General features: G+C 42.0%; 1 protein-coding gene across 4 annotated transcripts in view; it reads left to right on the top strand.

Moving 5' to 3' along the window:
• The window catches only part of MTMR3 (myotubularin related protein 3), a 186,641-nt gene that overhangs the window by 125,042 nt on the left and 49,248 nt on the right, over window positions 1-12,351 (top strand). For all 4 annotated transcript variants that reach the window (XM_036757345.1, XM_036757361.1, XM_036757337.1 and 1 more), the window contains exon 6: window positions 9,031-9,113. In XM_036757345.1, the coding sequence (XP_036613240.1) occupies window positions 9,031-9,113 (83 nt within the window). The remainder of the gene's footprint in view (window positions 1-9,030; window positions 9,114-12,351) is intronic.

The raw sequence follows: 12,351 nt of genomic DNA, 5'->3' as shown, positions 1-12,351 counted from the left end.
CTGTGGTAGGCATGATGCTGGGCAGATTACTTTGCCTCGCTCTACTTTACTCTGCTCAACTGTAAACTGACAGTCCTGGGCCCTTTCCAAGTCCAAATTCACTGATCTTGGGGCTTTCACACTTAGCCCTTACAAATGGGGAATCAGGGGCTAATCTTGCTGGGCCTTAGTTTTCTCCTCTTCAAGTTGCCAAGCACTTATTAAGTGCCTACTGTGTACAAAGCACAATACTAGGGATGCAGAGACAAAATATTACAATCCCAGCCCTCCTGGAGCTTGTACATTTTCCAAATGGACACAATAATTAATCCTTATTCTTCAACTCACTGGATTGTGAAGAAAGTCCTTTGAAAAAGTAATATGCTTTATAAATGTGAGCTGCAGTACTTTATTGTTACAAAATACTTTCACATTTTTTTTCTTTTTATTATTAAATATTTCATTAAAATTTAATATTGAACATTAAATATAGGCAACTAGACTTGGCTCAGTAACTATTTACATTTAAATTAATACCACAGTAATTTCTCAGCCATTGTTTTCCATTAGGATTTTTAAATCCATTTAAAAAATTTTTGTTCTCTCTTTACTGCCCCATTCCCACCCCCACTAGAAAAACAAATAAACAAGAGAAACTCTTTACAGCATACCTACATAATCCAACAAATGAAATTCCTACTTTGATTACTTCCAAAAATGTTTGTCTTCTTCTGGAGCTTAAGTCCATCATCTCTGACACAAGATGGGTGGTGAATTCAGTCCTCTGGGTTGCTGTACTGTCATCTCCATTTCTAAATGTGGAAACTGACTCTCAGAAAGGGAAGCAATTTCAATTCATCGCACATTTATTCAGCATCTCTTGTGTGCAAGGAGCTGGCCATAGAAAGACAAAAATAAAAAGCAGTTTCTACCCTCAAGGAGTTTACCATTCTCCTGGAGGGATAACAGCAGGTAAGTAAACTCATGCTCATTTTGTGGAGTGAATCAGGTAGGGCTTCCCTTAGGAGATGGCCCAAGAGTCAGGACTCAAACCCAGGTCCTCTGGCTCCCAGAATGCTGGTGTTCTCTCTCCTACTCTACTATCAGTAATGTCCCACACAGCAGCTGTCTCACTGATGGGGCTTTGAGTGTCAAAGGAAAAGAACTAAGGTGACTTTTCTGAGCTTGTGGGGAATTGAGGATGGGCTTAGGTGTGTCTAACAGAGGAAGATCATAGAGTCATATTGTTCCAGATTTGAAGCTGGAACCTTAGAAGACATCCATCAGATGAGCAAAGTGAGGCCTAGAAAGGTGCCTTGTCCTGCCCAAGGTCACATAGCAAGTCAGCTTTAGAGCCTTCACTCCCAGGGCCATAGAGACAATGTAACCCAGCCCAAGGACAGTCCCTTGTCCCAGGTGCACAGGCCTTCAGACCCCCAGGGCAGGACCTTTTGGTCCATAACTAGAAGGTCAAGGTGTGTGGCCGGGGCTCTTCCTGCACGATGATGGCATTTTTGTCTGTTGTTTGTTTCACCTTGACTAAAGAATGGGAGTACGTGTTGTAATCAGACTCCCACCGGTTTTAAAAAGGGCTTTTGTTTCCCTTCTTATATACATTTTTCCTCTTGTCTAGAGTTGTAGCTATTTTTAAAAGCAAGGATATTTGAGAAATCTGGTAGAAGCATGGTTATCTGAACTCTGAGCAGTGTGACAGCAAGATGCATCGCATGCCTACTCAACCAAAACTGGGATTGCTTTTCTGTCGCTGTGGCTCGATTGTTGCTGCTGCCTGTTGGAGAGTGGACTAGCAGTGTTGCGTGGGTTTGTGAGGGAAGGGGTGCAGGGGAGGGATGTTACTGTTTCCTGGCATGAGCTTGAGGGGATTGTGAGATTATCAGTGGGACCAAGAGTAGGCCAGGGAGGAAATCAACAGTGGTGGGTTGGCCCCAGGAACATGTAGAGCTTAAAACTTTTTTAAAAAAGAAAATGAATAGATTAAAAAATCCTAATGGAATATAATGGCTGAAAAATTATTGTGGTATTAATTTAAATGTAAATAGTTACTGAGCCAAGGATTTGTTCTGTGAAAATTGGATTCACTCAAAGAGCTGCACTTGAGGAGCTAGAGGGCCACATGTGACTTCAAGGCCACGGGTTTCCCATCCCTGGTCTAGATGATTTCTGATGTCCTGTGCTACTCCACACCTCTAACTCTAGGACAGAGTTAAGTGATCCAAGACATCTAACCAGAAAGCTAAGTTTTTGGAGGCCTTTTTCTATTTCCCTCCATCACCTGCAGGCATCTTCTTAAAGATCCCCAGGAAAACAGATTACCATTAGACTTGTCAGAATAAACAGGGTTCATACCAAGGATAAACTTCTGCTGAAGGATCCTGGTGGTGAGGGGAAGGTCAAGTTCAGTAGAGGGAAGCTCCCCAGTGAACACGGCTTCCTTCCCAGAGGAGAAAGAGTGCCTTTCCCAGGTCGAGAGGCTAGGAGAGGGTGTAGACTGATGGGCGCCCAGAGGAGGGCCCCCTTTCTCCCATCCTTGTACCATCTCCCATAGTATTAGGGAGAGTGATACTTAGGATCTCTGGCCTCAATAGGGGTCAGCCATTCCCAGGCCTGGCAGATGTGAAGTCAGCTGGTGTTTCCTTTACCAGTTCTCATTTTTGTTCTCCGTGCAATCCAAGAACCCTCTTAACCTAGGCAGGTTGGCCAGCAGGAGCGTGTAGCGCTGTTGTGGCAGGAGCGCTGGCATTTGTTTGGGTGGCGAGTGTTTGCTTAGCATCCCTCGTTGTTATTGCTTTGACTCTAGTAGGAGCTGGGGCACAAGTGGCAGGTGTGGTCCAATGAATTGAGCTGGAAGGGGGCCCCAGGAGGCCGGTCCTAGCCCTGCCACTAGCACAGCCAGCATGCCTGGGCAGGCCACTGCCCTCTTCCGTGAGATGAAAGAGTTGGAACAGATAACTTTTTTACCTTTTCTTTTTCAAATTAAGAATACTCTACTTTTTAATTATTTTGCTTTACAGTTTATAAAAGACTCCCATTAGGGAGTTAGGGTTTCATTTGACTTTCAGAGAAGCCCCATAAGCTTAAACAGGGAAGCTCTTCTCATTTGATAAAGGATCTGAATCTCCTAAAAGTTCTGCCTTTTCCAGAGTCAAAGGACCCAGGTTACTTCAGTCTTTCCTTCCATGTGCCTTTTCTCCTACCCTCCAGAGCTTCTTCTCCTCCTTTCTCCTCAGAGTTTCCTTCCTTCCTGAGCCACCTTTCAGCAGCAGCTTCAGTTTTTAGCATCTTGGGATACAGGACTACATAGACACAGAGGCCCTATAGGCATACATCCAGCAGTGCCTCCTGGCAAAATCTTCTCTCTTGTCCTAGTACTGCCATATTAAAACCAGAAGGAAGACCTACAGATTATATTCTTGGTAGTTCCTAGATGAAGGTTTTAGTCTTAGATGGAAACCCCTAGCCCTACATAGACTCCCATATTCTATCTTTAGACCTCTGCCCCCAGTCTTAGTTGGGTTTCCCCCAACTCCCCACATTAGCCAGCCTTCTTCCTGAGACTCTCATGTCCCATCTCTTTCCCTGCTTAGACCCAGAACACTTCTCTCCAGGCCACGTTTAGCAGAGGGAAGGCCAGAATCAAGGGAGAACTTCTCCCTTTTTGAATGCAGAAACTTGTCAAACTGTTTCCACAGCCTTATTTGAACTGGCATAAGAAGCAAAAGTTCCATTCTTTCCATGGAATGAGAATGACCTTGCAGACTGACTTATGTGGTGAGCAAGCACTCAGTAGTCAATAACCATTTATTAAGCAACTGCTAAGTGCCTAGGCTACAAATACAAAAAAGGAAGATAGTCCCTGCCTTCAAGGACTTTACAATCTAATAGAGGAAGACAACTTACCAAAGAAAGCGAAAAGCCTTTGGGGTAGGAAAGGAGGCACCCCTACTCAGGATCATAAGGGAAGAGGCAGAGTAGTCCCCAAGTAGTTCATCCAGGTGAGAAATGAAGAGATGCCTGAGCTGAGCTCTTTCCTTAAATGGAGGCTTGGCTCCACCCTCTATGGAACAGAGGGTGCGGATGAGGTGGGATACCAAGGCTGATGGGGAGACTTCCCAAGAACTTCCTGGGACATGGGGGAGAAATCAGTTAGAGAAGTCCAGAGGACAGCAGCCAGGTAGAAACGAGAACTTGGAACGAGGCAGAGTGAGATGAAGAGTGTCTCTCTGTAGTTTCTCTCTAGGAGGGTTTCATTTGAGTCCTCTCCTAAGCTGGTAAAAATCCCTTTGGAATGCCCTCCTCCCCATCCAGCCCTACTCTACTTCCTGACATGATACTTGAAGGACTGGGAAGGATGGCATGGCTGTTGGGGAAAAGGGACCTAGACTCCTTCTCTTTCATCTTCCTGAAGCCTGGCCTGGACCATCTAGAAACATGACCAGGGGTTTGTAGAGTCAGAAGCCCTTTCTGCAGCCCCTTTCCCTAATGCTTATTCATGGTCATTACCCTGGATGGCCATCACTAGAAGCTCCCTGGTAAGTGCATTAGCAGAAGGGTGGGGACTCTGTTGGCTATGGGCACTTGCGGTAGAGCAGAGTCCCTGGTTTCAATTCTAGGGCAGAGAGGACAGCTGAAGTTTGTATCTACCAGAGGGACCACAAAGAGCAAGAGCCTTTGTGAGACAGTGTGCTTGGAGGCCCTAGCCATGGCTTAGAGGTAGAGAGGTGTGCCAAGGTTGGGCCCCAGGACAGAGCTCAGAAAATAACAGAAGGACCTGAGGCTTGGGATATCACTCCCCACACCTCAGGATTGGAACTTGATTATAATAATAAGCTACTAAAAACAAAATAAAAATGAATAAGGAGAAAGAACCCAACCATAGATAGCTAGTATGGCAATAGAGAAGATATAGGTTCATATTCAGAGGAAGATAGTGGAGCAAAAAAAACCACTCCTTTTTCTGTGAGAAATGTCAAATGGTCCCAAGCACAAAAAAAGTTCTTAGAAGAACTTAAAAAGGACTTAAGAAATCAAATAAAAGAGACCTAGGAAAAATGAGAAGAAAAAAAAAGAGCAATCCAATTAGTAAAAGAAAGTCAACCAACTAGAAATAGAGAAACAAAAACTTAAAGAAGAAAATAATTCCTTGAAAAGTAGAATTGGGCAAGGAGAAGTTAATGATGTTATCAAGACACCAAGAAATAGTAAAACAAAATCAAAAGAAAGAAAAAACAGAAGGGAATGTAAAACATCTCATCGGGAAAACAACTGATCTGGAGAACAGATTGAGGAGAGACAATATAAGAATAGTCAGACCACCTGAATGTTATGATCAGAAAAAGAATTTTGATACAATATTACAAGAAATTATTAAGGAAAATTTCCTTGAAGTTCTTAAAGCAGAAATAGAAAACAATCCACCAGTCACCACCTGAAAGAGATCCCAGGAGGAATATCATGCCAAGTTTCAGAGTTCCCAGGTTAAGGAGAAAATATTGCAAGCAACAAGAAAAAAACTTTAAATTTAAAAAATTTAAATATTGTGGAGCTACAGTCAGGGATTACACAAGACCTAACAGCTGCTACATTGAAGGACTGTAGGTCTTGGAATAGTATATTTTGTAGAGCAAAAGAGCTGGGATTACAACCAAGGGTAGCTTACCCAGCAAAGTTAAGTATGCTCCTGAATGGGGGGGAGAGGGGAAAGGGCATTTAACGAATTGAGAGACTTTCAAGTATTTGTGACAAAAAGAGTAGAGTTTAATGGAAAATTCAACATGAAAGATCCAGGAGAAATATAAAGTAAACATTAAAGACCAATTATAAGAGACTCAATAAGGTCAAGCTGTTCTCTTATATATGAAAATGTTATCAGTACTCTTATGATTGTTATCATTATTTGAGTAGTTTGAAAGAAAGGCTTGGGCTGAACTGTGTATCATGAGGGTGATTCTAAAAAAAAATAAAATTGTAGGATGAGATAAAAAGGAGTAATTATCTCATACAAATGAGGCTTGATAGAGGAAGAATTGAAAAAGAAAAGAGCAAGTGTGGGGGAGGCTGGTAGTGCTGGAACCTTATTCTCATTGGAAATGGGTTAAAGAGGGAATAACATCTATCTAGAAGGACATATAAAAGTCTTCTAAATTTAGAAAGACATAAGAGGGCTAGGGAATAGGATAAGGGAGGGACTTTTGGAAGAGTGTATAGATGAAGAATTTGGAGAGGGGAGTGGATAAGGGAGAAACTCTTAGAAAGATGGGTAGATTAAGGTAGCAGGTAAGGGAGAGACTGGGGTGGTGAGTAAGGAATAGGAGGGCAAGGTGGTGGGTAGAAGTAAATTAGATTGAGTGAGGAGAGGGATAGGATAAATAGTGCAAGAAAAGGAAAATACGATGGAGGGCAGTGCACAACAAGTAATCATAACTTAGAATGTGAATGGGATGAATTTCTCTTACAAAGGAAACAGCAAAGTGGATTAAAAATCGGAATTCAACAATATATCACTTTCAGGAAACAATAAAAAAATGAGAGCTACACACTAAAATAAAGGGCTGGAGTAGAATTTATTATGTAAAAAAAAGCGGGGGTAATAATCATAATCTCAGACAAAATTAAAACTATAAGTAGATTTGATTGTGAAAGAAAAAAGAGAAACTATGCTATGTATTACCAATATTATTCTCGATCATTTAACATGAGTAGACAGAATAAAACACCTGAAAGTATACCTGCCAAAACAGAAATGGGAACTACATGAACATAAATGTAAAACACTCTGTATACAAATAGAGTCAGATTTAAATAATTGGAGAAATATTCATTGTTCATGGGTAGGTAAAGCTAATATGAATAAAAATAGCAATTTTACCTAACCTATTTATTCAATGCCGTCTTAATTAAATTACTAAGAATTATTTTACTGAACTAGAAAAAATAACTTCGTTTGGAAGAACAAAAGGTCAAGAATTTCAGAAAAACTAAGGGGAAAAAATGTGAAGGAAGGATATTCAGCAGTACCAGGCTTTAAACTATATTATAAGGTGAGAACATTGTTGAAGTGTAAAATGGATAATTTCAGTTATTTTAAATTAAAATTTTCTTGTATAAATAAAACCAGTGTAGCCAAGATTAGAATGAAAGCAGATAATTAGGGGGAAACTTTCTCAGATAGGATATAATTGTGATGTAATACTTTTGAGATATAAGGAAAGATGGAACTGGTTGATTTAGAAAAATATGGAAAGACTTGGCCTCTATCTATAAACATACACATATATATCATATATATAAAACCATACTATGCATGTTTCTGTTCATCAGTTCTTTTTCTGGAGGTGTATATGTGTATGTTTATAGATGTGTGTGTGTATGTGTGTGTGTACATATATATACATATATATACACACACACACACACACACACACACACACACACATATATATATTCACATTTAATTGTAGCCTTCTCTAGGGAGGGAGGGGGAAAAAGGAAAGTATACTGAAGAGAATGAAAGAAAACCTAGAAGGAAGCACAGAAAAGCTGGGTAGCTTTGAAAATAATGTGCAGAATTGATTATATAATTTTTTTGTGAAATGGAGATTTGTTTTATATTGAATCCTTTCTTATGTTCTGTTATGTATGTGGAAATGTCTCTTTTTTTCCCTTTTTTCATCTTTTATTTAAGTTTAAAATGAATTTAAAAAATTTAAAAAGAAATGGAAAAAAAACCCAAACATTTATTAAGCACCTACTATGTGTGAGGCACTGTCCTAAGTGCTGGTGATACAAAGAAAGGCAAAAGATAGTCTCTGTCTTCAATTTGCAGTCTAATGGGGGAGACAGCAAGCAAATAAATATGTATAAATGAGATAGAGACAGGACAAATAGGAAATAATAGAGGGAAGGGCAGTTGCAGGGGGGGGGTGGTCAGGAAAGGCTTTCTGTAGAAGGTGTGATTTTATCTGGGACTTGAAAAAAGCCAGGAGACAGGTGAAGAATGGAGAACATTGCAGGCATCCCAATGGGAATGCCCAGAGCTGGGAGGAAATGCCCACTCTAGGGTGTGAGACAGAAGGAAAAGTCAAGGCTGTCACCTGAGAGGATGGTGGTGCCCTTGACAGTAAGAGGGAAATTTGGAAGTGGGAAGAACTTGGAGGGAAAGATAGTAAGTTTAGTTTTGGATGTGTTGAATTGAAGATATTTACAGAACATCCAGTTGGAGAAGTCCAGCAAGCAGTTGGATGTGTGAGCTTAGAGATCAGTAGGGAGGTTAGGGCTGGACTGGTAATTGAATGTATGGGAACTGATGAGATTAACAAGTTAAGTATAGTTGGAGAAGAAGAGAAGAGGGCCCAGGACAGAACCCTGAGGGATACCTCTGGTTAGATGAGGTGATCTGGAGAGGCTCCAGCAAAGGAGACACAGGAGGAGTGGTCAGAGAAGTAGGAGGAGGACCAGGAGTCTCGGTTTCCTGAAAACCTAGAGTGAAGAGAGGATCTTGGGAGCAGAGTCAGCAGTGTCCAAAGCTGTGCAGAGGTCAAAGAGAATGAGGATTAAGAAAAGGCCACTGGGAGATCTTGGACCTTGGGAGAGAGATTAGCCTGCTTAATGCAGGAAGGCAATTGGGATTGAGAGAGGGGGCCCAGTGACTCAGCATGGCCAAGCTCTGGGGGCCCCCTAACCCTTGTTCTTTTCACTCTCTGTCGTTGACTCTTCTGTGAAAGATTGGAGGCTCGAGAAGCTTCATAAGAAGAATTCCGTCTGGTGCCTTTCAAAGACACATCGAGAAATCATTTATAGCCCAGCGGTGCTTTGGGGGACACACTGGTGGTTTTGTTGTTGTTGTTTTCCCTTCATGGTGTGACATACTTGTGACCTTGGCTTGAGGGACCTAATTCACTGAATGGGGAAAGCGCTGGAAACACTGGAGGTCCAGATGTGTTTGTACTTGTCCTTGTCTCACCTTCAGACCCTGTGCCTCAGCCTGGTGCCAGCACCTTATGGAATAAAGGGATTGAATCTTTTTAATTGCAGGTTCCGTTACAGCTCATAGAGAGTGTTGAATGCCGAGATATATTTCAACTTCATTTGACTTGCAAAGACTGCAAAGTTATCAGGTACGTGCACACATTCTACCTTGTAGTGTGGGGGAATGCTGAGAGGGAGCAGGTGTGGGTGCAGAGTTGTCACCTTCTGAAGGGAATATGCCCTTTTGTTTGGGTGACCTCGAAGTCTCTTGCACATGGGACACTCTTAATAAATGTTTGTCCAGGTGAATGCGAGCTCCTTCCGGCTGTGGGGCAGCTTCTTTTCAGGCATCAGGAATATCCGGAGCCCACAGTGCATAGCGCAGCTACAGGGAGGGTTGGGAGAACAGCAAGTGGTTTGGGAGTGAGGAGAAAATGAAGTTCTCCCTTGGGCTCAAGCTAACTCATTTAACTTCCCATAGGACCTGGCTGTGTCTTGTAGCTTTCCTTTGTCCAACTTCTTCACAAGAGCAGTCTCTAGCCTGTTTAGTGGTATGGTCCTGCAGTTAGGCAGCAGAGGGGCTGCAGGGTCCACTGAATGGTGGCCTATTAAATTGTCCTGATTTTGGACTCTCCTAGGTCATAGTAGAAAAGTTAACTTAAGGTTTGGAACACGTCTCCTGAAAAACAATGCATGCCCATTTGTTCCTTTGTCACTTCACTCAGACCAGAAAGTTGTGGATCTCCCTGTGACCACTGAGTGCCCTGCTTGTGCCATGCCAGACAAATTCTCATTTCAGTTCAGATTCAGTTCAGCCAAGCTATTGGTGCCTGCTACATGCAGGGCTCTATGGTAGATGCTCCTGGTGGATTCTCAGATGAATAAAAGGCATTATCTCACCTGCCTGAACTGTCCATTCAGAAATGGATTTGGTGACATTGGCCAAAAATCTGTGGCTTAGCTGAAGGCTTGCCTTCTCCACAAAGTCTCCTTCATTGTTTGTGGCTGAAAGCCTTTTCTTCCCTGTTTGCCCTCATTACCCTTTACTTGTCTATATCTATGTAGATATCTTAGGTTGATTGAGTAGATCATAAGCTCCATGTGGGGAGGGACTGGGCTATTTTTCATCAGTCTGCCCACTGTACATAGAAGGCATTAGTAGGATGATAGAATTTAGAGTTGGAATGACCTTAGAGGTCATCTTATTAAAGGGAGTTGTGTTAAATTGATATATTTAAAAGTTACCTTGAATATTTTAAATGCAGTTGTTACTTAGTGCATCCTGGAAAAAATGTGAAAATCGCCACCTAAACCCTAATTTCTGAAAGGGAAAATTTAAAAAATGTTTTTAAAATAACTTTTATTATTTATCATTATAATAATAGCCCCCTCCATGTGTACACACACACACACACACACACACACACACACGCACGCACACACGCACGCACGCACCCACATATCACTTCACAGTTCACCAAGGACTTCCCTTTACTAATTCTATAGGGCAGGTAGTTCAAGTATCTCTGCATGTGGAGAGGAGTGATTCCAGCCCATGTGAAGAAGTTCTACAAAAATGGTCATCTGGCCAGCCAGTTGAGAACAAGAGCTAGCATTTAGGGAATGGGGTCCTAGTCCTGGGATTTTTATTTTCCTTCACCTGCATTAAAGTTTCCTGTAACCTCAAGAGCAGAGTGAGTTACATACAGTTTGAGAAGATACTACTGACATTTAGCTTAATGAATGGTTTAAATGAAAGATGGAGAGAGACTCACTGTTTGAAGCCTCTTCCAAAAATGATTTATGGATTTTTTAAAAGATTGATGCTGGTGTACTCTTGTCCCTAGTGTATGAAATACCACCTGATGGCCCTTGCTTTTAGTGAGCTGAATGGCAAATTTCATTAGCTTTTTAAAAAAAAGTCAAACTTATTGAAGGTGTCTGTGTGCAGTGGTAGCCAAATCCTGGCCCTTCCCCATTCGGCCCTCTCAAAACCAAGAGGAAGAGTAGTAGAGAGTGAATTTTTGATGGCTGATTTCTGTTTTGAGATTCAGAAAGGAGAATGGTTTGAGGAAGACGTTTCTGAAGAACTCTCTCTCTACTTGTTAATGTTGAGGCAGATTCAGAAGTTGTGAGAGGGAACTGAATGTAATTGAACAACAGCGATAGGAGTAAATTCAGTTCTTGCCAGATTTTACAGTTCTAATGCATTTGCCATCCATGATCTCATTTGCTCTCCTTGATACCACCACTCTTTGAGCTTATGGTCATTTCCATTTGACCAGTGAAGAGGCCCATCAAGGTGAAGTGACTTGCCTGAGATTGCATAGCTCATTAAATGCAGAATCAGCACTTAGTATATTCGGCTTTCTTTGGCTTTGTTTAGCTAGTCTCGAAGTGACTCATATGCTTGTTTGCTTTCTCTTCTTAGAGCTAATTGGCTAGTGCAATGGAAAGAGCACAGGCCTAGAGTCAGGAAGACCTGAGTTCAAATCCAGCCTTGGACATTTACTGGCTCTGTGACCCTGGGCAAGTCACTTCACCCTGTTTGCCTCAGTTTCCTCATCTGTAATATGAGCTAGAGAAGGAAATGGCAAACCACTCCGGTATCTCAGCCAAGAAAACCCCAGATGGGGTCATGGAGAGTCAGACACGACTGAAATGACTCAATAACAACAATAAATGCGATTCATTTCAATAAAATTGGAATCAGCTGCTCTCTGCCTAACACTGCTTGGGTCCAGGAAGATGCCAAATTTGGTTTCTCATCTTTGTCTCCCCTGGGCACTAATACAAAGTGTTGCCTATTTTTTTGGATTCAGACCTGTGATTTCATCGATGTAAGGCATTCCTCATTGTTGGACTTGCACACTGATGCAGACCAGCATCTCATATGTAATGTAGAGTCTGAGAGAGAGGCCAGAAACCAGAGGCAGGGAGGAAGGAAGTAAATGAAATGACTTGCCCAGCATCTCCAGGGCACACCAAAGACAGGCCTTAGACCCGAACCATCAGTGCCTCCAAGGACCTTCCTTTCTTCTCCCCACTAAGATGTACTTCCTCGTCAGTGCGGAACACATACCTCAGTAGTGTCTGTGTAGAATTGGCCAGGCATATGTTTTTCCTCAGGAGACTTCCAGTCTGGCAGGAGGACAAGTCTCAGATGCCTCTAACTCTAATAGACTCTGTTACCCTAAGAGCATTCAGTAGTATAGCATTTGATGAGGTCTGAATGGGAAGGTCATTAAAGACAGGATCCTAATTTACACACGTCCATTTTCTCAGCTGTTAGAACATAAGCTTACTTAGGGTTTCGTTTTTTTCTTCATTTTCTCACCAGCTAGCATAATGCCTGGCACCTAAGAGACCCTAAATTGAGGCTTGTTG

This window comes from Trichosurus vulpecula, chromosome 1 (genome assembly GCF_011100635.1).
Source record: "Trichosurus vulpecula isolate mTriVul1 chromosome 1, mTriVul1.pri, whole genome shotgun sequence".
Lineage (NCBI taxonomy): Eukaryota > Metazoa > Chordata > Mammalia > Diprotodontia > Phalangeridae > Trichosurus > Trichosurus vulpecula.
This window is presented reverse-complemented; position numbering and strand designations above follow the sequence as displayed.